Source organism: Mustela putorius, unplaced genomic scaffold, assembly GCF_011764305.1.
Source record: "Mustela putorius furo isolate JIRA1106 unplaced genomic scaffold, ASM1176430v1.1 tig00003942_pilon_pilon_pilon, whole genome shotgun sequence".
In the NCBI taxonomy this organism is placed as follows: domain Eukaryota; kingdom Metazoa; phylum Chordata; class Mammalia; order Carnivora; family Mustelidae; genus Mustela; species Mustela putorius.
Genome location: NW_025422087.1, coordinates 15018822 through 15045326, shown reverse-complemented (window position 1 = coordinate 15045326; position 26505 = coordinate 15018822). Strand labels below are relative to the sequence as shown.

Below are 26505 nucleotides of genomic sequence, written 5' to 3'. Positions count from 1 at the left end.
AGCAAGGAGCCCGATGTGGGACTCAATCCCAGAATGCTGGGATCATGACCTCAGCCGAAGGCAGCTGCTTAACCAACTGAGCCACCCAGGCGTCCCCCAATTTTCTTTTTAAGATTTTATTTATTTATTTGACAGAGATCCCAAGTAGGCAGAGAGGCAGGCAGAGAGAGAGAGGGAAGCAGGCTCCCCGCCGAGCAGAGGGCCCAAAGCGAGGCTCGATCCCAGGACCCTGAGATCATGACCTGAGCTGAAGACAGAGGCTTAACCCACTGAGAAACCCCAGCACCCCAAATATTTATAGATTTTGTAGGTGTTCGCTAGGAAAAATAAACGTAAGTGTGATAATCCTATTAATTAATAATCTCATTGCAAGGTTCACCTCTACACATGACCCTTACTGGACTGTAAGTTCCAAGTGTCCAGTGTTCAGTCTTGTGAGTGGGAATGTCTGCAGGTCAGGTCTACAAGTCCCGATGCAAAGGAAGTGCAGAGCAGCACGCGGGCAAATAACCACAGCTCATGTTTACCCTCTTGGTGCCAGGCTGTTCTCAAGGGTTTGGAAGTCAGGTCTGCCATAAAGCCTGAACTGTCTCCCGGCTGCTTCTCACAACACCTTCGCTACTCTGAAAAATGCAAGTCATTTGAATAACACCTTGGTAAAAAATAAGGGTGACTGGCTTGTGTAAACGCGAGGACATTCCATGGCGCTCAGACTGTTCCAGCAACTTCGGAGAGGAGTCCTGGCCCCAGTCACTGCTCCTGTGGGTCTCCTCCAAAGGCTGTGTGCGGAAACACCTCCCCTACAGCCACCCCACAGACAGTCACCCTTGGCCCTCCGGAGTTTGAAAACCCTCAGAATATCAAGACAGGATCTTAACGGAGCTCAGGCTAACTTAGACCCTAATTTGCATATATTCTAATGTATAAGTTGGGAGAGAGAAATCGGAAGCCAGACACTCCTGCGACTAATTTAACAAACTCAGCCCAGTGGCGGCCACACATGCAGAGACTCTGACCTTCCCCAGGTGGAGCAGGGAGATGCTGGGCGACGGGACCGCGTGCGTTTCAACAGAATGACAACGAAGCGTTTGTGGAAAGCATTTAATAACCCATTCAAGTTGCACCAAGTACAATGACAAGTGCTAAGGGTAATGTGGGAGTGAATGGAGTAAAAGGTAAGAAATCAGGATTAGAGGAGGGTTCAGACTCGGGGGGACGGGACCTTGAGTGTCTGAGACCATGGACGAGGGGGGCTGCTCAGGGACAGGCCTCAAGAAGATCTGCATGGCTGCTCTGTCGTGGGAGATGTCCGCTGGTTGTCCAGGAAGGTAACGGAAAGGTTTTTTCCATCCGGCGGCCACAGGAGGCTACCACAGATTTCTAAAGATGTGTGAAAATCTGAGAAGCTGGCCGGGGGGCGGGGTGCTCTAGAAGTAATCTGCATGCAGAATCACCAGAGCTAGGAATGGGTGTAAAGATGACAGGCCACACTCACAGAAAAGGGGTCAATCTCGGGGGCAGACTGAGGACCGAGTCTGAATGAGTTCAAGGTCACAAGCCTTGGAGGAACCTCCAGAAGCCAGCTGAGGCAGTGGCAGTGAGGAGAGAGGGAGCTTGGCTGCTGGTTCTTGGGAAGGGGAGAGGGAGTTCTGATGAAGCAGTCTGGAAGGGAAGTGGGCGACCCGCCAGAAGGAGCAGGGGTCCCGATGGAACCCGAGGTGTGGGTCTGGAGACGCCCAGGACAAAGGGCCGTGGGACTCCTGGGGAGGGGCCCATAGAGGGAGAAGAGGGGGTAAAAGGCTCACAGGCGACGGGGGGAGGGAGCCTCACCGGTGAGAGCCGCGGGTGACACCCTTACCGAGGTGAACAGGCTTGTGTCCCTCGCCAGAAGGGACAGCCTCCTGGTATGCATGTCCCCGCCTTCAGTCTCAGCTCCTCCTCGGAGCTTGTCCTGACTTCACCCACACTCCTCAGGAGTCACCAAAGGCAGAAAAGATGTGTTCCTCCCACGAGTCCAGCTTGGAACCAGTGTCTTCGGAGAGTGGAGAGTAGGCTTGGAAGCGCTGACCTTGGCAGCTCGGGTGGGGGGTGCCCTCCCCAATCCTGCTGGGACTGGGCAGGCAGGTCACGTCTACTCCAAAAGACAGCTGGGGCTTCAGACATTTCGCTTCGGGTCCCTGAACGGCAGGGTGGAGGAAAAGCTCAGGCCTGGCTGAGGGCTGAAAGGCTTTCCCACTCTGTCGCCTGGACTTGGCCCGCCGGTTCTGGAACCACACCTGGAAGAGGGAAGAGAAGCTGCTCCAGGCTGGAGTCCCTTACACTCCGGCACCGCTCCCGAGTCCCCATCCAATATGCCCTGCTTCCCTGCTGCGAGCCTCCGTTTTCACCAAGCATTTGGGCCAATCGGTGGCCAGGAGTTCAGAGTCCCTGGCTCTCTCTCCATGCCTTGGCTTTCCCAGCTGCAAAATGGGGAACCCGCCTCCCTCTACCTGGGCATCATATAGGGATACCCGCAGGGAAAAGTAGGGTGGCAGAAACAGAAGCACTTAACATTTGAGGATAGAAGGCTTAAAGATGACAGGCAGTTAAGAAAATTTAGAAAGTCGGGACACCTGGGTGGCTCAGTGGGTTAAAGCCTCTGCCTTCCGCTCAGGTCATGATCTCAGGGTCCTGGGATCAAGCCCCATATTGGGCACTCTGCTCAGCAGGGAGCCTGCCCCCCCCCCCGCCTGCCTCTCTGCCTACTTGTAATCTTTATCAAATAAATAAATAAAATCTTAAAAAAAAAAAAAGAAAATTTAGAAAGTCAATTTCTGGGGGCTCTTGGGAGGCTCAGTGGGTTAAAGCCTCTGCCTTCAGCTCAGGTCATAATCCCAGGGTCCTGGAATGGAGACCCGTGTCCAGCTCTCTGCTCCGCAGCGAGCCTGCTTCCCTTCCTCTCTCTCTGCCTGCCTCTCTGCCTACTTGTGATCTCTGTCTGTCAAATAAATAAGAAAATCTTAAAAAAGAAAGAAAGTCAATTTCTGGAAATATAGTCTCTTGTCAAATCAGTGGAGAAGGGGTTTTTGCCCGTGGACTTCACTTTGGTAAATACATTTTTCTGCTCACCGTTTCCCAACAAATAGCTAGGGCGTCCTGCTCAGGAAGCCCCGACGCCATCGGTTGGAGCCCACAGATGGGCTCCACCAGGCACGCAGAAGAACAAGCCCGCTCCCGCTCCCCCCAGTGTTAAAGCGAGGGCTCCGACTTAAAACCGTGGACACAGAGCGCTGCGCGCAAAAGGGCAGGCTCGTGGTCACCAGCAAGCTCCTGGGTTCTGATCTAAATCCCTTGGCAATAAACATGCCTGGCACTGGATTTTTCAAACCCTGACAAGAAGCCCCACGCACTTCAGGCTTTACGACCCTTCGAACCAAAACTCCAGACCCAATACCCGCCAAGAAAAGGGACTTAGGGGCGCTGGGGGCCAACCCGGAGAGCCAGCCCTGCCCTCTCCGAGAGACCAGCCCATCCCCCCCACCATACGCCCCGTGGGAAGCCCCAACCGTGCCTCATGTGTCCCTGCCTGGATCCAGAAGAAGCATAAAAGGACTCTTTCTCGCCCTCCTGCTCGGGATGGTCTTTGTGACTCTCTCAAAAGGCCGGCGGGCGACCTCGGAAGGGCCCCGACCATACTGGACGCCGACAGAGGGAAGTGGCTGCGTGCGGCCCGCCCCCCCCCCCCCCCCCCGACCCCCGCCCCACGATTGCCCCAGCGACGGGTCGCGACGCCACCCTCTGTGGGCAGCCCGGGGAGCGGCGCGCCGAGCGCGGGGCTCACCTGGATCCTAGACTCGGGGAGCAGAGTGAGCGCGGCTAGGCGCTCGCGCAGGTGGATGTCGGGGTACATGGTCCGGCGGAAGACGAGTTCCAGCAGCTGCAGCTGCTCGGCGCTGAACGACGTGCGCTTGCGGCGCTGCGACGCCGACGGGGCGGGCGCGCCTGCGGGGGGCGCGGAGGGCGCTGGACCGCCGCTCAGGAAGCCGGCGAAGGGCCCGGGGCCCGGGGGTGGCGGTGGGGCAGCGGCTGGGCCGGGCGGGAGCGCGGGGAGCGCGGGGAGCGCGGGAGCCGCCCCGAAGCCAAGCTGCTGGGACCGAGACGCAGCCATCGCTGGGCGAGCCTGTGCGCCGTCCGAGGGGCGCGGGCCCCGGGTTATAGGACGCGGGCCGGGGGAGGGGCGGCGGCGCGCTCAAAGGGCCGGGCGAGCCGAGGCCCGTGTCCCCCCGGGGGGCCGACCCACCCCCAGCCCCGCCAGACGCCGTGGGAACTGCCGCTTCCGCCGCCGCCGGCAGGAGGAGAGGAGGCGTGAACTTGGGCCGCCCCCTACCCCTCCTCCCCCGGCGACCCCCGCCCGCCCGGCCCGCCGGCCGCAATCCACATCCCGGGGCGGGCGTCCCGCTTGTCGGCGCGCAAGGCCGGGGCAGCGACCCTTGCCCGCATCCTCAGAAGCTGTTTACTTAAGACCCCTCCTCCCCCCTCCCCGCACCCCCCGCACCCCCCCACGCCCGGGTACGTGCCAGACCCGGTACCAGGTTGGTCAAACAGCCCGGCCCCTGCCCTCCACGAGCCTCCGCGGCGCATCCTGAACCGGGAGGGGGGTGCGGATTAAGGGACTGCCGAGGGAGGCCGCGACCTCACCTGGAGCGGGGGGGGGGGGGGGGAACAGGGTGCGGACTCTTTGGAATGCCGGTAGGCCAAGGAACGAGGGTCTCCTGGGCCCTGAGAGCCTGCCCACGTTTACAGACGCGTGACTGCCGGGGGCTCGGCTTTGCTCGGAAGCCGACTGACCTGGGAAGTCTCCGCGCCCGCCTGCCTCTGCCCTAGGGGCCCCGTTCCAAGTACCCGGTTGGTATTGGTGTGTGCTGTGGCCCTAGTTTGCGTCTCTGCCTCCCCCCAACTCCGACTGTAACTTCAGAGAGCGCAGGCACCCCAGTTCCCCACTGTGAGAGAGGCACGGTGCTAGACCCTCCCGCCCCCCACAACCCGTGCGCCTCTCGCGCCGGATGCCTCGGAATTCACTTTGTGGGGAGAAAGATGCAGAGGCCTGTGTGGGAACCGCTCCACCCAGGGGAGCCCAAGGCCCCGGGCTTCCTGCTCCCCGAACCCGAGCCTCGACTTCACCAGGACCCTGCAAGCTTGCTCTCTGTTGGGAGGGTCCTTCAGGGCACTGTCCCTGCCTGTCTGTCCATTCTGGAATGCTCTAAGACCACCCCGAAAGGCCTTGGATGTTTCCATCCTGGATGGACCGCCTGAGTGTCCAAGCAGAGAGTCTGCAGGGGACAGGAGCTCAGAGCTTGATTTTCTCCTGGAAGGTGGCTGAGCTGTCAGGAACTATTTCAAACCCCAGAGCTCTTCTGGGCAGCCTGCTCCTCCATTTCCCAACCCCTACACCTTCTCTCTCTCCCTCCTGGTCCCTTCCCCTCTCTCTTCCTTTGCTGGGCCATTGGGGTCTTCGGACAGAGGGCATACGGGATGGGTGGGCAGACCCTCTATTTTCCTATGCTCCGTCCTTCTTTCATTACCCAAAACCTTTTCTTTCTTTCTTTTTTTAAAGATTTTATTTATTAGAGAGAGAGAGAGCGCGCACAAGCCGGGAGAGGAGCAGAGGGAGAGGGAGAGACAGTCTCCCCTGAGCAGGAATCCTGACTCAGGGCTCAATCCCAGGACCCCAAGATCATGACCTGAGCCAGAGGTGGACACTTAACGGACTGAGCCACCCAGGCACCCCAACCCCAAAGCCATTTATGAAGTGTCTCCGGGCAAGGCCATGCTACACATGTGTTCATATGAAGTAGGAATCCCCATCCCAGTCTTACAGATCAGGACTAATTCCACAATCCAGATGAGGCCCAAAGGTCTCCGAAGCCACTGAGACTCCTGGGCTCACCACTCGGTTCCTCTGCACCCTGGCGGGGAGGGCAAAACCCCTGTTCCCCCCAGTTTTGTCTTTCAGGCCCCTTGGCCTCAGGAGGATCCCAGTCACAGGCAGTGGTAATGGGCCCAGATCTACGCAGACCCAAGTTCCATAGCTGCAGCTAAGCTACTGGGACCAGAAGGCCAACCTCTGAAGGAGGCCGGGGTTTAACAGCATAGAGGGCCCAGTGAGCCAGAAAGCCAGAAATGGCCCAGGGCCAGGAGTCACAGGAAATCTCTGGCTGTCCCCACCCCTCCAGCAGTCCTGCATCCCAGCCCCAAGCCTCTGCAGCACCTGCTCCCAGTGGGGCCTCGCAGGCCTGGAATGGACCCGCCCAGAGAAATGAGATGCCTGGTCAGGGGATGCAACAGGTAGATGAAGCAACCTACACACACATTTTTTTCTGCTTTTGACCTGGCGGCAAGAGACACCAGCCCTTGGGGGTGTGGCCAGGTCTGTCCAGCAGACAGACAAAGCTAGCATTACCCTTCCTGACTTCTAGAGAGCCTGTGGCTTCCTGATCATCTGTAGTGGAATAGGATTTCTGCCTCTCCCCTTCTCTCCTCCTGTGCTCTATATGAAGCTTTCATTGTGTGTTCTTGTATGTATATACCTAGGGCATCACCTCCATGGGGATCAGCAGAAACCCAAGATTGCAACTTTGAGCAAGGAGTTAGAGCGGGAGACTATCTTCTATACCCTGGTGCCGCTTTATTCTGATTTTTTAATCACATGTGTGATGACTTGGTCCAATGTGGTGTTCTGGGTTGGACTTTTATTTATTTATTTATTGTTAAATAAAGTCTATACCCAGTGGGCTGGAACTCATGACCGGGAGATCAAGAGTCGCAGGCCAGGTGCCCTGGGATGGATCCTAAGGAAAGAAAAAAGGATATTAGTGGGAACATTGTTAAAATCTGAATGGTTTTATAAAACTAACATTACAACACTGGAGCAGAGAATGCAAGTAATATGTCTGGAAGGAGACAGCTGTTTCACTGGGAACAGAGTTCCCATTTCCGTGGTGGACTCGGACCAGGGTTACAAAGCTCTAAGCTTCCACAGCTCTCTTCAGAAGCTCTGATGTGTCCACTCACTCAAAATCACAGGTACTTTCCGCTCCTCTGGGGCGTGACAGACACCTCTAAAATCATAAGTGGTTTCCACGAAACACAGGTTCTGGATTCCTTACTCCGTTATCCTGCTGCAAGCATACAACGAATATTTTCGTGAGTTCGAGTTCTTCTGCACCTGTTTTCCCAAATGGAAAACAGAAAGAGCCCGACCCTTGACAACATCTTACAAAATGATTGGGGCGCCTGGGTGGCTCAGTGGGTTAAAGCCTCTGCCTTCGGCTCAGGTCATGATCCCAGGGTCCTGGGATCCAGTCCCACGTTGGGCCCTCTGCTCAGCGGGGAGCCTGCTTCCCTTCCTCTCTCTCTGCCTGCCTCTTTGCCTGCTTGTGATCTCCGTCTGTCAAATAAATAAATAAAATCTTAAAAAAAAAATGATTATGGCAGGGCACCTGGTGGTCCAGTGGGTTAAGCCGCTCTGCCTTCAGCTCAGGTCATGATCTCAGTGTCCTAGGATTGAGCCATACACTGGACTCTCTGCTCATCAGGGAACTTACTTCCCCCTCTTTCTGTGCCTACTTGTGATCTCTCTCTGTCAGATAAATAAATAAAATCCTTTAAAAAATGATTATGGTGGGGTGCCTGGGTGTCTCAGTGGGTTAAGCCTCTGCCTTCAGCTCAGGTCATGATCTCAGGGTCCTGGGATCAATCCCCACATCGGGCTCTCTGCTTGGCAGGGAACCTGCTTCCCCTCTCTCTCTCTCTCTCTCTGCCTGCGTCTCTGCCTACTTGTGATCTCTGTCAGCTAAATAAATAAAATATGTTTTTAAAAATGATTATGGCGAGTTATTTTCCCAAAGTACATAATCTGTGAAATCTAACGGCTTTTAAATTTATTTATTTATTTATTTATTAGGTATATATAGAGAGAGTGAGAGAGAGAATGAGCACTGAGATCGAGAGAGGGAGAAGCAGACTCCTTGCTGAGCAAGGACAACCCCACCCACCCCCACTTGAGATTGATCCTAGGACCCTGGGATCATGACCTGAGCCAAAGGCAGGCGCTTAATACACTGCCCACGTACAGTGTATTACTGTACACCAGCCACCCCAAGTACATTTTTAATAGGCTCCAGGAGGTACTTTCCTGTACCAAAGTCAGTCAGGTTACCAGTTTCAGAATAGCACACTGAAGTTCAGGGTTAGCCAAAGGCCAGGGTCGCAGAGATCAGGGGTTCTTATCCACACCTGGGCTCTGCTCACTCACCACCTGACTTGCTCAGGGCTTTGGTCCTTGTTGGCATTTTGTCCCTTGGTGACATCCAGTGAAACAGAAGGGGAAGAGCAAGGTGTCACAGAAGACAGTCCTCAGAGACACACTCTGTATCCTGAGGGAAAGCCAGTAAGGACTCAGTAGAAAAAGTAACAAGCTTTAAAAAAAAAAAAAAAAAAAGGTGTCATTATTTGGAGCAGCCCCAGCGGGGAGATGGGAGCCACTTGAGATGACTGTCCTGCTCTGTATCCCCAACATTTCCCACCACAGCTCCTGTCCCCGGCTCCCCTGAACATCACAGACGCCTGCCTTTCCTCCCCAAGTGCTAAGTACCCTCTTCCCGGCTTTGTTGTTCAAGTCTGGCCCTCGGCACTGCCCTGAGACCTGGCCCTTGCTCTGTGCTGGGTGTTTATTGACAAGAGAACCAGGAAAAGGAAAGTTGATGGCTCTGCTTCCACCCAGAGCCCCCAAGCTGTTTGCCCCTTTGATCCTGGCTTTGATTTCCTTTCCTCTCTCTCTCTGCAGCCCCAGCCTCCTGAGTTTCCGAAGCAGAGGTTACAAGAGATGGAGAGTCCACATCCCCCAAAAGGTATTAATGCGCCAGGAAAGTGATAAAAGGTGAAGCAGCCTCTTTTGTTGTTCGGTTAACACCAAATAAATTCCAAAAACCAACGGGAAAGAGATTGGGAATCCAACACGTTGAGTTTTTGAAAAGCACAATTTCTTTGCTTCTTTCAGTTATTTCTCCCCAAAGCCTCCAGACAGTGTCTTACCACCCAGACTCACACGAGCGAGGATGTTAAAGAAACAGCTCAACCTCAGAGAGAGAGAAAACCCTAGATTTTCCAAGTTTGTGTCCGCACACTTGATCACGAAGGACCGGATCGAGCAGCAGAATATTTGGCTCTCACACCCAACATTTGTCTCTATTTCTATCCGCAACATGCCTATTGAGTGCTTTACAGGGGGCTAGTGCCCCTGAACTGGGTTTTGGTTTTTTGTTTTCTATGTGTTTGTTTTTTACTTCATTGCCTGTTAACTAATTGCAACATAAGCAGCCGAGCGTGTGCAGTGGCTGTGGGTACGAAAGGCCAGCTCAAGGCCAGCAAAGTCCTCTTCTTTGATCATGGCTTCTAGGCAGATGCAAGGAGGTATTTAGTTGACTCAGAATCATACACTAGTTTTGAATTCTTCACTCTCCTTTTCTGTTGCTTACACAGAACTCTGGATCCTCAGAATGATGACCTCAGCTTCATACTGATCAGCCCCCCATAGCCACAGGTCATTGTTGCTTTAAATCTTGCTATGGTCTTTCTTCAAATGTACACAGGCTGGTGAAAGCTTTTCAAGGCTACAGGTTTCTTTCTTTCTTTCTTTCTTTTTATTAAAGATTTTATTTATTTGACAGAGAGAGAGAGAGATCACAAGTAGGCAGAGAGAGAGAGGGAAGCAGACTACCCACTGAGCAGAGAGCCCGACGCGGGGCTCGATCCCAGGACCCTGAGATCATGACCTGAGCCAAAGGCAGAGGCTCAACCCACTGAGCCACCCAGGTGCCCCGAGGCTACAGGTTTCTTTAACATGGTTCTTGGACTCAAACCCTGTGTTGTCTTGACAATTTTGTTCTCTTCCCATAGAGTGAAACTTTGCTTCCAAAGTTCAATGTCTCTGTGCGAGGTGTGGCCTGACACTGAGTTACTGAACATCATCTACCCTGCAGGCGGACACACCGGACAAGGACAAGTAAAGAGAGAGGCCATCAGAACATAGAATCTGCCAACACCTGTCGTTTCTACTCCCAAATAATTCATTAAAGCGTTAGCAGATCCCCAGGGTAACCCAAGATCAATTCTGGACCTGGAGTTCCAGCCAGCAAGTGGCGTGTGTGTATATCTGAAACACTTCCTTTCACTGAGTGTTATTGCCTACCGCAGATGAGAAACATCTGAGTGGGTACACTGCCACTCTAAGTTGGTCCCATCAGACAGAGACTCTCGGCGGATATAGGAGAGAAGGCACTCCCAAGTAGATACTCTCCCATTTTAATTTGCACCAGGATGTACAGTTTTCAAGAAATGATTCCACTTTGGGCCTCCTTCAGATTGCACTCGACCTGCTCTCAGTGCCACTTCCGTGCCTGGCACCCGGCTCCAGAACCATAAGGACGGTCCCCTTATCACCAGGCCTTCTGTTCAGCAGCCTGGCTTCTTGGGTGAGTGGTCATCCTGCCTCATGGAGCCCAGCCAGTGACTCCACGGCGCGGGTGTTGGCCCAGACTCAACCCGTCCCTTGTGATGCCCCAAAGAGACTTTCCCTTTGGCTGTATCACTTGAACAAACTGCCAGAGAGGGCCCTTCGTTGAACCTGGCTGATTACACTGGGATTATTTAAACTTATTCACTCACAGACTGTGGTCTCTATGAACCATTTCCAGCGCAAAGGGGGGCAAAATTCTCCTTTGAGAAATGGCTCATTCCAGGTCCAGGGCAGCAAAGGCATGACATGAGTCTGGGCTATTCAGTCATATCCGCAGAGGACAAAACTATTCAACACCACTGAGCTAGCCTCTCGGGAAATAAGTTGAAGAGGCTCCCGCTGGCCAAACAGGACAATCTAGTGTCAATAAGAATAATGAAAGCAATGGGTTGAGACACATCCAATATACTAAAACTGGGCGCCTGGGGGACTCTGTCAGTTAAGCATCTGACTCTTGGGTTCAGGTCAGGTCTTGATTTCAGGGTTATGGGATCGAGCCCCACATCAGGCTCTGTGCTGGGTGTGGCACCTGCTTGGGATTCTCACATTTTCTCTTTCCCTCTCCCTCTGCCCACCTCCCTGCTCACGTGTGCACTCGCACGGGCATGTGGGTGTATTCCATTATTTCATAATGTTTTCATAAAAAACAAAAATCTATCACACTTAACAGTTCTGGGGAACAATTCCTGTATACTAAGAACTGGTAAACAAAAAAGCAAATATTTATCCTGCCTTTTTCGTATGACTGTAGCTCAAGGTAAACAAACTTGATAAAGAAAAGTTTCTCCTTCTGGACGTGTTCTGCTGATGAACGGAGAAGGAATGCAAGAGTTCGAATCTCCTCTTATTCAACTTCTGATGACGTAATGAGCCCCAGCAACGATCACCGTGGCCTCTAGAGCTCCGAGCTTGCAGAAGCACACATCGCCGCCCATGAACGAGTTGCTCTCCCCAGAACACAGAACCAGAATGGCAGCCAGCGACCGGAGCTCACTACCATTTTAGAGAAGTATGGGGAAGGGCAGCAGGTCCCCCAGCGCCCCAGCAAGGCAATCAACAAAAACCAGACTGTGGGAGATTCAGGACAAACGCCAGCCGCTTTCCCCAGTAAACTGGAGACACAGGAAGACAGAGAGAGAACCATGTAGACTAAAAGGGACTGAAGAGCCAGATAAACTCGACACAGTGTTTGGATCCTGATGAGAACAAACACCTGTGAAAATTCACTTCCAGGGCACCTGGCTGGCCTGATCGGGACAGCATGGGACTCTCCACGTCTGGAGTTGTAAATTCAGGCCCCACGTTGGACACAGAGATAACTTAAAAAAAAGAAAAATGCCTTTCCTTTTTTTTTTTTTTTAAAGATTTTACTTATTATTTGAGAAAGCTAGAGTGCAGGTGGGGGTGGGCAGAGGGACAAAGTGACTTCCTGCTGAGCGCAAAGGCAGGTGTGGGCTGGAAGCAGAGGCGGGGCTCCATCCCAGGACCCTGAGATCATCACCAGCGCCCAAGTCAGGTGCCTCACCGAGGGAGCCAGCCAGGCACCTCTGAGGAAAATTCATTTCTAAGACCAGTTGGGACATTTGAACCTTAGCTATGAGATGATATTATGGAACCAAGGTTCTTTTTTTTTAGTTATGGTAGTGATTTTGTGCTGTATTTTCATTATTGTTTAAAGATACATGGAAATGTTGGTGGATGAAATAATGCAAGGTTTGGGGTTTTCTCCACAGTTACCTCGTTTGGGGGCAGGGGAATATAGAAGAAGCAAGACTGGATATGAACATCAGGGCCGTTCTCTCCACTTTTGTGTATGTTTGAGATTTTTCCAGAATGAAAAGTTGAGAAAAGAGAGAGAGAGAGAAGAAAAGAGAAGCAAGAGTCAGTGTCTTTGAAAGACATGGAAGAGAGGGGCGCCTGGGTGGCTCAGTGGGTTAAGCCTCTGCCTTTAGCTCAGGTCATGATCTCAGGGTCCTGGGATCGAGTCCCACATCGGGCTCTCTGCTCAGCAGGGAGCCTGCTTCCCCTCCTTCTCTCTCTGTCTGCCTCTCTGCCTACTTGTGATCTCTCTCTCTGTCAAATAAATAAATAAATAAATCTTAAAAAAAAAAAAGAAAAAAGACATGGAAGAGGATACTGAACGGGAGGACAAGAACATCATTCTGGGAAGGTGGGGTCTACTGCTTTGGGAACCCAGGCAGAGGAGAGGGGAGGAGCTCCTCACTGGGGCTGGGGCTGGAGGAGGGGCAGTGCAGGGAGTGGGTTCAGGTCCCACGAAGCCCAGCCACTGGGTCAGGGTTGAGTGCTCATGGCTGGCCGAGCTCCCTGGACAGGGGGCAGAGGCAGGGCCTGGGTGCGCTGGGACAAAGCCTTGGAGAGAAGAGCATAAGAGAAAAGTCAGAAAGGCAGGAGTAGTGCGGGACTCTGGGGGACAAGGCAGTGGGGCCAGCGAAGGCCCTGAGTGCTGACCTCACCCCGGCATGCCGAGAGTAACGTGCCATCTGCTGCGCTTGGCCCTGGGGTGGGAGCCGAGAAGCCTACCCCAGGAACTTTCCAGAAAAGGCAAGGCTGCCCTTGGTTTACAGCCATCAGAGAACCTGTTGTAGGTTCTGCACATTGCCCCCTGCAGTCCTCCCAGGGGTGTTTACAAGGCGCTGTTCAGTGCCGGGGTCTTGCGTGGGTCTCCCCTTCCTGAACTTGGGCTAAGTGGACTGGGTTCCTCCTCCCAGGACTCAGGCTGCTTCTACATCCCACCTGCTCCGCAGGCCCCGTTCAAGCCTCTGGCTGTGAACCCCCAGTCTCTCCTGGGCCTGCCCTCCATGGCCTGCACCCCCCCGCCCAATTCCTGGTGTGAGTCCCACTCTCTGTGGAAATCCCATGCAACCACAGAGGAAAGGAGAGACCCGTGAGTAAATCTGTCTGAGGGCAGCCAGATCAGTCCTTTCCTAGGAAACCATTTCTGAGTGTGGGTGTGTAACATTTCCACATCTATAGCCCTACAAGAAACCCACACGGGCATGGTTTCTTTTTAAATTTATTTATTTATTTTTAAAGATTTTATTCATTTATTTGTCAGAGAGAGAGCACAGGCAGACAGAATGGCAGGCAGAGGCAGAGGGAGAAGCAGGCTCCCCGCCGAGCAAGGAGCCCGATGTGGGACTCGATCCCAGGACGCCGGGATCATGACCTGAGCCAAAGGCAGCTGCCCAACCAACTGAGCCACCCAGGCGTCCCACGGGCATGGTTTCTATACAAACACATCTTGTTTACCGAACTTGAGAAGAATTTCTTTGTGAGCACGAAGCTATGATACTATTTTGTGCCTCGCACAGCATCAAATCTGGAACAGGTTCTCAAAGTGTGTTTGACTGATTCGTTCAAAGACCTTTCAGGGCCCATAGCCTAGACCTGGTGGGCGGTCTCCCCTGCAGAGGGAGAGCTGGACGAGGAAAGGGAGCCTCGTGCTTTTGCTTTACATTAAGTACATTTAAAATATCTGCATTTAGGCGCCTGAAGGGCTCTGTTGGTCAAGCTACTGCCGGCTCAGGTCATGATCCTGAGGTCCTGGGATGGAGTCTGGCGTGGGGCCCCCTGCTCAGCAGGGGGTCTGCTTCTCCCGCTGACCTTCTCCCCTCTCATGCTCTCTCTCTCTCTCTCTCAAATAAATAAAATCTTTTCTTTTTTAAGATTTTATTTATTTATTTGACAGAGATCACAAGCAGGCAGAGAGAGAGAGAGAGAGGAGGAAGCAGGCTCCCTGCTGAGCAGAGAGCCCGATGTGGGGCTTGATCCCAGGACCCTGAGATCATGACCTGAGCCGAAGGCAGAGGCTTTAACCCACTGAGCCACCCAGGCGCCCCAAATAAAATCTTTTTTAAAAAAATAAAATAGGGGCACCTGGGTGGCTCAGTGGGTTGAGCCGCTGCCTTCGGCTCAGGTCATGATCCCAGGGTGCTGGGATCGAGTCCTGCATCGGGCTCTCTGCTCAGCGGGGAGCCTGCTTCCTCCTCTCTCTGCCTGCCTCTCTGCCTACTTGTGATCTCTCTCTGTCAAATAAATAAATAAAATTTAAAAAAATAAATAAAAATAAATAAAATAATAAAATAAAATATCTGTATTTCAGGACGTCTGGGGGCTCAGTAGGTTGGGTGTCTGCCTTCGGCTCAGGTCATGATCCCGGGGATCCCTGCTCAGCGGGGAGTCTGCTTCTCACTCTGCCTCCCCGCTGCTTGTGTTTTCTCTCTCTCTCTGACAAATGAGTGAATAAGATCTTTTTTTAAAAATCTATCTATCTATCTATCATCTATCTATCTATATCTGTATTTCTTGGGGCGCCTGGGTGGTTCAATCTGCTAAGCGTCTGCCTTCGGCTCAGGTCATGATCTCAGGGTCCTGGAATCGAGTCCCCCGTCAGGCTCTCTGCTCAGCAGGGGGCCTGCTTCTCCCTCTACCTCTGCCCCTCTCTCACTGCCTCTCCCTCAAATGAATAAATAAAATCTTAAATAATAAATAAATAAAATTGTTAAAAATAAAGAAAACATCTATATTTCTCATACAGCAGCAACTCAAACTCTCATAATTTTGCATGTGTTCTCAGTGTGGGAGGATGGGGGCCACGTGCGGGATGCCCCAGGGGAAAACCCTGGGTGCCCCCAGGTACTCCCGTTTGGGGAACACCCTGCTGGACTGAAACCAGCCAGCTCTGCAGATGGGCCCGGAATGGGCTGCCCTTCAGACAGGGCCTGGGAGTCTAAGCTGGGGCCTTGGGCCCGGCCTGTGTCTTAGCCATATGTCAAGATGTTCCAAAAGCCCTTACGGCCAGAGAGGATCTGAACCTTGAAACTTCTGAGTGGAGGGCTCACTTTGCTAACAAGCCAACATCTTTTTTTTTTTTTTTTTTAAGATTTTATTTATTTATTTGACACAGAGAAAGATCATAAGTAGGCAGAGAGGCAGGCAGAGAGAGAGGAGGAAGCAGGCTCCCTGCTGAGCAGAGAGCCCGATGTGGAGCTTGATTCCAGGACCCTGGGATCATGACCTAAGCCGAAGGCAGAGGCTTTTACCCACTGAACCACCCAGGCGCCGAGCCAACATCTTTTACTCAGGATCCAGGAGACCCTGGAATCCGAGCGCTGGGAGTGGCGTCCAGAGCTGGCTGAGGAGGGGCCAGCTGGGCTGTTAGGCCAGCCTCTGTCTTGCACTCCAGAAGCCCTCTCCCTGTTTCGGCCGCACGCCGGAGTCTGTTCAGAAACGGTTCTGTTTGTTGCGCAGCCTGGGGCCGGAGAGGGAGGCCTCCACCTGTGCATAGCCTCACCCAAGGGACAACCATCCACCCCTGGGTCGAGGTTGCCAAAGCTCCTGGCCTGCGATGGACGGCTTGGGGTTCTGTCCCACACGGAAGCGTGGCTGCCCAACAGGAGTCCTGGCCCCAAGGCCGGGTCAGGGTCTTCTGCAGGCGGGGGTGGGGGGGTGGGTTGGAAAGGACCTCTCCCCGCCCCCCTGCCTGCCTGCGCGCCGCTCCTCCCTAACCGCCTTTCCTCCGGACTGGCAGGAGCTGGGTCTGGCTTGTCCTGCACCCGCCACATCAACCCAGTGACTGGTGTATCACCCAGGCTCAGGGAACCTTTCCTTATGAATAAGCATTCAGGGGCCAGGGTGCCTCTGCTTCTGCCATGCTCCATGAGCGCGAGCCGACTGCCCCCCCACCCCAGCCTCACACCAGGAAGGGTACAGACGGTCACACGGGTCTTCCCTCTAGTCCCTTCTCCATTGTCAGAGCGCAGGCAGGTCCCCTAACCTCTCTGAGCTTTGCTTTGCTCTTCTGCTAAATGAGTCTCTGAGGAGGGGGCGCCTGGGTGGCTCAGTGGGTTGGGCCGCTGCCTTCGGCTCGGGTCATGATCTCAGGGTCCTGGGATCGAGTCCCGCGTCGGGCTCTCTGCTCAGCAGGGGGCGTGCTTCCCTTCCTCTCTCTGTGATCTCTTCCCTTCCTCTCTCCTACTGTGATCTCTCTCTGTCAAATAAATAAATAAAATCTTTAAAAAAAAAAAAAAATGAGTCTCCGAGGAGCACAGGGGCTTCCCTAGGAGAGAGCTTGCCTGGCCGTGTAGTTAGGCCAAGTGCACGCCCTGGCTGACCCGTGCAGTGCATGGGAATGAAGGCTCTCCAGAATGCGGCCCCAGGGTTGCCCCCCACAACCCTCTCCCCAGACCTTGGCATTGGTGATGCAGCACATTGGGTGAGGGGGAGGGTCCCAGACATGCTCTTTGGCTCTGCCCATTCCCCCTTCCCACCCACCGTGGCCTGGCTGGGCTCCCCGGGGCCCACCTTGTGTATGTGTCACACCTCCCTGGCGACTTTGCAGTGTTTTTCCAGGTGGGCCCATCTGGGCGTTCACCTGGCCCGTGAGCTCCAGGGGGAGGGGGGCTGGCGGCTAGGGCCCCAGGAGTGTGTGGATCTCTGGGACCCACTCAAAGGGTGCATGAGGGCTGTGGGCTCCTGGGGGTGCCAGGGTAAGGGGTAAGTCACATAGCCCCCAGGCAGGGTGCTGAGAGAGTGGACACGGGATGGTGTCTGTGCACGAGCAGCCCTGGCTTCACCGGCTCTTTCTGGAAGACTCAGTGGGGTCTCTGTGAGTCCCTGCAGATTTCTGTCAACTGATGTATTCAAGAGGAACTGGGGGTAGGGGGCTCAGCGGGGGCGACTGACAGCTTCCCCCCAGAGCCTCAGTTTTGCCGGCAGGGAAATGGGCAAAGTGGTACCTGCCTCCCACCTTCTTCCTGGAGGTTCTCTGACAGTTGAAGCTTTTCATGGCACTTTAAAAGGCTCAGATGAAAGGCATGGATGGGGTGAAAGCTTCTTGGAGCCATATTAAGTTTCTCGCAGTTTTGAAGCCCAGGAGGAGGCTGGAGGAAGTGGTCAACTGCCGGGTACTTGTGAAGCCCCAGAGGGTGATGGGTGGGGAATTAGCATGCCAATCAGCCACACCTAGGGTGAGAGTGGGTGGGGGAGCTGGGGGCCCTTATCTGGGGCGAAAACCTGTCATTTCTCGGAGGAGGGGTCTTGAGGTAAAGTGATGAGGACACTGGGCCCAGAAAGGCAGGGCCTTGGACAAGGACTTCCCTTCCCCCATGCCTCAGTTTCCCCATGTGGGAAAGGAGAAAGCCAAGCGAAGGAATAGTCCCCCAACTAGGCTGCACACCCCAATCACCTAGCAAGATTTTATTTCTTTCACCTAGGAAGATTTTAAAACCTCGACTCCCAGCTGCACCCCTGACAGAATAAAGCCGATCCCCAAGGGTTGGGGGTAGACCTTGGCATCAGAAGATTTTAAAGTTCCCCGGCTAATTCCAGTGTGCAGGCTGGTGGAGGGCTGGACCAGATTTCTAGAATTATGCCATTCGCTAACTGTAAGGCACTTTTGCACCACATGAGGAGTCTTAGGTGAGGGCCATAAGGAGAGGGGTTCGGAAACTTAACCTGTGTGTCTGAGTGCCCTCTCAGCCACCTATGGGAAGGCAGACCAGGGCCACCCTGAAATCCCCCCCAAATCCCTCCAGCTTTCTGGTCTGCTGGGTTTCATTCTCCTCCTTGACCAATTCCTTATTTATTTATTTATTTATTTATTTATAAAGATTTATTTATTTATTTATTTGACAGACAGAGATCACAAGTAGGCAGAGAGGCAGGCAGAGAGAGGAAGGGAAGCAGGCTCCCTGCTGAGCAGAGAGCCTGATCCGGGGCCCCATTCCAGGACCCTGGGATCATGACCTGAGCTGAAGGCAGAGGCTTTAACCCACTGAGCCACCCAGACACCCCCCAATTCCTTTTTAAAAACAGGGCTACTAGGAAATGATCCCATCAGGCCATGTTGGGTCCTCCATTGCTCCTTTTCTACTGACCCTCCTTGGTCGGAACCCCGATGGGCCGTGAAAGGGGACCCCAAACCAGCGGCCAGGAGGGAGGAGGTGCAGGAACGCATCACGGCGCTGGTGGTCCACTGTAGGAGGGCCTGGGGCCTGGCTCCTCTCCTCTCTCTGCTGGGGGAGATGCCACATCAGCCCTCCTTCCTGCCCCAGCACAGGCTTGGAGGGGCACTGGCATCAGAGTCTCACCGCCTCCCACGAGGGCCTCTGGACTTGCCCCAGGACCCTGCGCACAGAAAGAGAACAGCAACAAGGATTCTCTGCTTGGCCAAACTTTAGTCAGGCTCCTGAAACTTCTCCCAAGTCCCTCTGTGTACTTCTGCATAAAATCCAGTTTTGGGGTACTCCTGGGTGGCTCAGACGGTAAAGCATCTGCCTTCAGCTCAGGTCATGATCTGAGGTCCTGGGATCGAGTCCTGCATCAGGCTCCTGGTTCAGTGGGAAGTCTGCTTCTCCTTCTCCCTCTGCCTGCCATTCCCCCTGCTTGTGCTCTCTCTCTCTCTCTCTGTCAAATGGATAAATAAAATCTTTAATAAAGGGGTGCCTGGGTGGCTCAGTTGCTGGGCATCTGCCTTCAGCTCAGGTCATGATCCCAGGGTCCTGGGATCAAGCCCCGCATCAGGCTCCCTGCTCAACGGGAAACCTGCTTCTCCCTCTCTCACTCCCCCAGCTTGTGTTCCCCCTCTGGCTATTTTTCTCTCTGTCAAATAAATAAATAAAATATTTTTAAAAAATAATAAAATAACATCCATATTTGGCAAGGACCCTGCTGTGGTGGTTTGGCAAGAACATGCCCTCCCTCCCCCCGTGTCCAACCCCAACATTCTTCACTGTCCCCAGGTGATGTCCGACCCCCTTGGCCTGTCTTCAGTGAGGAGCCTGTTGGGTTGATTCAGCCAGAATCCCCAACTCCCTCCATCTCCCCCTACCCCCCAAATGTAATGGAATGTAATTTTATTTTATTCTTTTTAAAGATTTCATTTTTATTTGACAGACGGAGATCACAAGTAGGCAGAGAGGCAGGCAGAGAGGTAGGGGGGAGCAGACTCCCTGCTGAGCAGAGAGCCTGATATGGGGCTCAATCCCAGGACCCTGAGATCATGACCTGAGCTGAAACCAAGAGTCAGACACTTAACGGGTGGAGCCACCCAGGCGCCCCCATCCTTTTTTCTTCAACACAGAGGTCACTTTTGAGAGTCTGGCCATTTTGAGCACACTGTGCAGAGACCTCCTGACCCAGAGCGGCCCTCAGGCTGTCTGTCCCCGTGGCTAAGGGACATGGGAAAAGAGTGAGTGCTGTGTCTGGAGTTTCAGGGACAGAGGGAAAAGAGCAGCAGTAGCCCAATACCCTGTGGGCGTTTCTTTTGTACCTAGTTCTTTGGCCCTGGGTCCCTCCTGTTGCTAGGATCACTGCCCTTCCAGGCTATTCCAGAATCTCCCCCACCCTCCACATGTGAGGCTCTGTAGCAGGTCCTGGGGGACATCCTAAACCTGTGTCACATCATGCAACAAGGCTCTGATGGACTGAAGCTGACCCTGGACTGTCGGGGCAGCTTCCTCCTTGTCCCCTCTCTTGGGAGATGCAGCCACCTTGCCAACTGCTGAAAACCCCTACGGCATCAGACTTGAAGCTTTTACTCTAAGATCTCCTGAGCTCTGACCAGTAGCATGGTTCACCGCAGACCCAGGTACAAACCTTCTTAGCAGACTTAGGGCCCTGCACGTGTACCACGAAACCAGGCCGAAGCCCCTCCCACTGCAGACCACCAGCGCAATGTCACATTCCTGCACCTCGTCCCTCCTGGCCACGGGTTTGGGATCCCCTCTCAGGGCCCATTAGGGTTCCCACCAGAGAGGGTCAGTAGAAAAGAGGCAACGGAGGACCCAACACGGCCTGATGGGATTATTTCCTAGTAGCCCTGTTTTAAAAAAGGAATTGGTCAAGGAAGAGAATGAAACAAGGCAAGCTCTGCCTCTCCCTTCTTGCAACTCCTGTCGGTTTGTATCTACCCTACCGGTAAGCACACATGGTCTCCTGCGCGCTTGGTCCGCATTTGCAGCTGGTTGGCGCCACAGGCCACTCTTGCCCTCGCTCAGCTTGCCCTGGACCCAGAACAGCTGCGCGGAAACACACGCTCCTGGGGAACTGGAGCCTCCCACTGATTTGGTCATAAGCCAGCCCCAGGAGACCGGCTGGGCAAATTAGGGTACATTCATAAGATAGAATATTATGCAACCATTAACTGGTTGACTGGGTGGCTCGGTCGGTTAAGCATCTGCCTTCGGCTCATGTCATGATCCCTGAGTCCTGGAATCAAGCCCCAGGTCCACTTCCTTGTTCAGCGGGGACCCTGCTTCGCCCTCTGCCTGCTTCTGCCCCCGCTCGGGCTCTCTCTCTGTGATAAATAAATAAAGTCTTAAATTAAAAAAAAAAAAAGTTTAAAAAAAATTCATCTGGGGCGCCTGGGTGGCTCAGTGGGTTAAGCCACTGCCTTCGGCTCAGGTCATGATCTCAAGATCCTGGTATCGAGTCCCGCATCGGGCTGTCTGCTCAGCAGAGAGCCTGCTTTCCTCTCTCTCTCTCTGCCTGCCTCTCTGCCTACTGTGATCTCGCTCTGGCAAATAAATAAATAAAATCTTTAAGAAAAAAAAATTCATCTGTTAGATGGATTACTCCCCAAAGAAGCGACTTCAAAGACTGCTTGCCGCCTCACCTACCTTTCTCCTTGGGGCACAGGAGCCCCGCTTCCCCAGTGGTTTCAAACCTCTCCCCAGGGCAGAGAATCCTCTGAGGGAAGGTTGGGATGCTGGGGCATCAGGTGGCGGGGGAGGATGATGCCACAGGGAGGGTCGGTGGATCCACGGGGCTGTTTGGACTTTGGATCCAGGATGGTTCCTCTAGTAGCTGGCAGTGACTTCACCAACCCTTAGCCCCAGGTTTCCCATCCCTGTAGTTTGGACACTGGGCTCCCAGGTCCCTTCTAACTCCATGACTCAAACCCTTACCTAGGTTGCATGGGGAGAATGGGTAACTACACAGCAGGATCTCCCTCCTGGAACGTGGCCCCCCGCCCTTCCCCAGGTGTGCTGGAGAGACACCTGCACATGTGAGTTCAACCTGTAGGGTTTGATATGCCCTGCACCACCCAAGGTTCCAGAGCGTGCCTGCTTCCTGGTTAAATAAATGGGGGTGCATTGGTTCAAAGAAAATCTAGACCCAGCCAAAAGGAATTCTGTAGCTCTAAGTTGGAAAGAGTCATGGAAAGAAGTCCTCCAGGATATTGTGAAATGCAGAAAGCAAATTACCAAACAGGATGTACACTAGGAACACATCTGTGTTTTTTAAAAGACTCTGTGCTATATATACATGTGGATATTTGCATATGCACAGAAAAAATTTCAGGAAAGGTTGCATGAGAAGCTCTAAGCTCTGGGAAGTGGAACTGGGGCTTTTAGGGGTGGGGGAGGGGAATTTTACTTTTCACCTTCTATCTTTCGGTGCCGTGTGAGTATATTTTTACTCCAAATATACACTATTTTGTGATTTCTTAAAAAGTAAATATACTAGAGCGAAGTGAATAAGGAATAATGGCTATTCCTTTAGTAAGGATGCATATTATTATTGATATTTGTAGAATTAACTCTTATCTCATAGGTATACATTTTGTATTTGTAGAATTTCATTAATGCTTATCTCACTGGTATATACTTTCTATCTGTTGAAATACAACATATATGGAGATGCACAGATGATAATTAATATTAGGAAAGATTAACAAATAAAATTTATAAGGAGTAAAAAGAATAAGAAAATATCTCCTGCTCCCACCGCCTGGGTTTGACTGATATGCGGTCTGGCGCTCTCTCCGCGTTCCACACCCAGACGCAAGAGCTTCATAGCCTCACTTCCCAGGCAGCTTAAAAAAAGTTTTTTTAAATAACTAGATATAGCCTGGCACACAGCTCTGTCATGGGGAGGCCATAGCTGGCACACTCTGGGTAGTTATTTTAAGGTCCTTTTTAAGGGAGATTTTTATTCGATTATCACCTTGATGTCTGCTTCAGCCGGGATCCTGCTGTCTGACACCTGGAAAGCCAGGCCCCTAGTCCCCGCTCTGGAGCTCATACACCACAGTTTTTCCTAAGGGTCAGGACTTCCTGCTGCAGTTTGAAGATATGCAGTGTGATGGGGCTGTCCCGAGTCATCAGAGGTCCTGCCCCCCGAGACCTCCCAACAGCCGGCACCGGCCAGGCCACCGTAGATCCAGAGCTCCTAACGGGCAGTGCCTCCCCTCCAGGCAGTTCTGTTTTTCTCAGCCTTGGGGACAATGATGAGCTGATCCATCTATAGGTGGGGTAGAGGACACTGGAGGTCTGTCCTGCAAGGTTCCAAGCCTTCACCCAACCTCCCACTTCCTGCTAGATTGTCCTGGAGACAAAGAGCCAGTCTGTAAGGATCTGAATGCAGAACCCGAATTTTACAAATAAACAGCAAATTTTTTGCATGGTTTTATTTTTTATTTTTATTTATTTCTAATTTATTTTTAAGATTTCATTTATTCATTTGAGAGAGACAGAGAGAATGCAAGCAGGGGGAGCAGCAGGCAGAGGGAGAAGCAGACTCCCCAGTGCTAGGCTTGATCCCAGGACCCTGAGATCATGACCTGAGCTGAAGGCAGACGTCCAACCATCTGAGCCACCCAGGTGCCTGGCACAGTTTTAATACACGCTGATATTTCCAGGGAAGGATCTACACATAAAGTGATTTTTTAGGGACGCTGGGTGGCTCAGTCGGTTAAGCCACTGCCTTCGGCTCAAGTCTTGATCCCAGGGCCCTGGGATCGAGTCCCCCGTCAGGCTCCTTGCTCAGTGGGGAGCCTGCTTCTCTCTCTGCCTCTGCCTGCCACACTGCTTGCTTGTACTCTCTCTATCTCTCTCTGACAAATAAATAAATTTTTAAGTGGTTTTTTAGAGTTATTCATGATTTTGAAAATCTTATCACCCACAGCAACCCACAGCAATCCCTTTACCCATCTGCATTTGTAGCCAGTGATCTCAAGGTGGTCCCACGTATGGGTGAAGCTTTGGAGCTCTTCACTAATATCCTGGAAGTCATGCCCCATGCACACACCTTTGTTGCTTTATCTGCATTTCCACTTAATGCTACATTTAAGACGTTTAAGAAAATGATGGTGTAGCTATGCTCTTTTATTTGTGGACTGTCTTTCGGACAGCAAAAGGGATACTAAAAATGATCCAATTTATGAAGAGGCTTTGGGTCCGATAGGGTTGAGATCAACAGCACCAGAAAATATGATAAGTGCTCAAGAAATATTTGTCCAATGACTAACTTAACTATGAAATAATCCAGAGAATCTGACACCAGCTCCTTGCTCTGTCCTGTGCATATAGTAAGGGGCCAATAGATGTATCTCCAATAAACGTGTGAAAATGGTTGAGTTTTGGGAAGAAGAAGATTGCTGTACAGGTTACATTTAAGATAACCTTGTTCAGGGCACCTGGGTGGCTCAATCGGTTTAATATCTGCCTTCGGCTCAGGTTGTGATCCCAGGGTCATGCTATCGAGCCTGCCAAGTGCCCCAGAAGATTATTTTTAATATAAAAATAGAAGATTCACATCTTTTTTACAAGAATGTACAATAGGAAGATTTTTTAAAATAGCCATCCTTGTCCTTCCCAGATAATCCTCTGTGACGTTGGAAAAAAATTGTGCCCTGGGGACACCTGGCAGGCTCAGTCACAGGACTCCTGATCTGAGTCCCAAGTTCGAGCCCCATGCTGGGAGCAGCGATGACTGAACGAAATTTAACAAAATAATGCCCTGCATAAGATTAGAAAATTCAGGGGTGCCTGGGTGGCTCAGTGGGTTAAAGCCGCTGCCTTCAGCTCCGGTCATGATCCTGGGGTCCTAAGATCGAGCCCGGCATCAGGCTCTCTGCTTGGCGGGGAGCCTGCTTCCTCCTCTCTCTCTCTGTCTGCCTCTCTGCCTAGTTGTGATCACTGTCTGTCAAATAAATAAAACAAAAATCTTGAAAAAAAAATTAGAAAATTCATACAGGTAGAAAATGAAGGGTTAAAACCTCCCTCACATACCGCATATATGTTGATTTCCGTACTATGTAGATATCCTAACCCGGAAGAACCATATTTTGACCATGACTCTGCCCTTTGCCTTTGTAACATAGGAACATTCTTGAGCTCTTTCCATATTGGGGCATCTTTTCTCTTTTTCCTTCATTTTATTTTTAAATGAGCTCTATACCCAACATGGGGCTTGAACTCACACCCCGGAGATCAGGAGTTGCGTGCTCTACAGACTGAGCTGGCTGGGTGTCCCCATACCAGAACATCTTTATGAGCAGCTACTAGAACTCCACTGAGTGGAGGTACCATTTGTGCACCGCCTGTCTCTTATTGCTGGGCAATTTGGTTGCTATTAATTTTTTTTCTCTTAAAACACAGTTGGGGTGCCTGGGTGGCTGAGTGGGTTCAGTGTCCGTCTACGCTCGGGTCATGATCCCGAGGTCCTGGAATCGAGCCCCACGTCGGGCTTCTTGCTCCACGGGGAGCCTGCTTCTCCCTCTCCCTCCGCCCCTCCGCCTGCTTGTGCTCTCTCCTTGACCTCAAATAAATTAAAAAATAATAATAATAAAATAGATCTCAAAAAATTGAAACACTGCTGTAATAAATATTCCTGTGCCTATATCTTGGCACCCTCTTGAGGGACTGTCTGCACCCCTTTGCCAAGAGACTGGAATCGAATGTTGTCCTCCCCTGGCCAGTCCCAGGCAAAGCCAGGGGGAATGGGAGAGGGACTTTGTTTCTCCAATAGCAACCTCTGCTGGACTTGGCCAGGAGAGCACACAGTTAGAAACAACCAGATACGACTAATAGGACCCATATCAACATGGCTCTTGGGGAGGCAGAATTCTGTGTGACTGGTTTTCTTTACATTATTCTGTATTGATGAAATTTTCTATAACAAATAGGAACTTTTACACTTAGAAAAAAAAACAACCTAGACTTTTTTTTAAACCTAGAGTTTATCTTAAATCATTTTGTTTAAAGATTTTATTTATTTTGACAGATCACAAGTAGGCAGAGAGTCAGGCAGAGAGAGAAGGGGAAGCAGGCTCCCTGCTGAGCAGAGAGCCCAATGCAGGGCTCAATCCCTGGACCCTGGTATCATGACCTGAGCCGAAAGGCAGAGGCTTTAACCCACTGAGCCACCAAGGTACCCCTTAAATCATTTTTTAAAAGATTATTTTAAAAGATTTACTTAGGACACCCACGTGGCTCAGTCTGTTAGGCGTCTGCCGTCGGCTCAGGTCATGATCTCAGAGTCCTGGGATCGAGCATCAGGGTCCCTGCTCAGTGGGAAGCCTGATGCTCTCTCTCTCCCTCTGCTGCTCCTCCTTTATAATAATACAAATTATTTTATCATTTGCAGCTGTAAAAACTAAAGCACGGAATGGTTGCGTAGCACCCTCAAGATCACACAGCTGGGGTGGTGGGAGAACAGGTCCCAAAATTGTGCAGACTGGCTCTAGAGTCTTGCGTGCTTATACTATACTCCCTTCCCTTTCTGTTAAATAATGCTTTATTATTGTAGATCTCCCTGACTCTCTGTTTCTTCTGCTGTAAAATGGGTTCATAATACCGACTTAATGTGATTTTGAGAAATGAATGAGATAAAGCATGTGAAGTGTTTGAGGCATCATATGTGTGAAATAAATTAACTGACCATCATTAATATTGTGGGGGGCCCTTTTTACCAGGATGGGGGTTCCAGGGGTGGGTTGTTTGTGAACCCAGTCTTATAAGGACATATTCTCTTGAGGAATGTTCATGATCTGCCCTGCAGAGGGAGGGTGACAGCTCCAGGAGGCTTTGGCTCTGTGGCAGCAATATTCAGAGCACAGAGAAGCTGGATTTGTGGTGTCCAAATTATCCATCCGTGATACAGGCTGGCCTTGCCTGACAGCACCTCTTTAAGCCTATTCTATA

The 26505-nt window shown here is 52.0% G+C and overlaps 1 protein-coding gene across 1 annotated transcript; it reads right to left on the bottom strand.

Annotated features, from left to right (window-relative positions):
- Positions 1-1098: 1098 nt before the first annotated feature.
- On the bottom strand, positions 1099-4147 carry MIXL1 (Mix paired-like homeobox). Its single transcript, XM_013061124.2, has 2 exons — positions 3821-4147; positions 1099-2276 (listed from the first exon to the last, which is right to left on the bottom strand). The coding sequence occupies exons 1-2, from the start codon at positions 4145-4147 to the stop codon at positions 1971-1973; spliced, it is 633 nt and encodes a 210-aa protein (XP_012916578.2). The 3' UTR covers positions 1099-1970.
- Between the last annotated feature and the right edge of the window lie 22358 nt (positions 4148-26505).

Coding starts and splice junctions, on each gene's coding strand:
- MIXL1 (XM_013061124.2), bottom strand. CDS start 4,147: ATGGCTGCGTCTCGGTCCCAGCAGCTTGGCTTCGGGGCGGCTCCCGCG. Junction 2,277..3,820: donor TCCCCGAGTCTAGGATCCAG/GTGAGCCCCGCG, acceptor TCCCTCTTCCAG/GTGTGGTTCCAGAACCGGCG.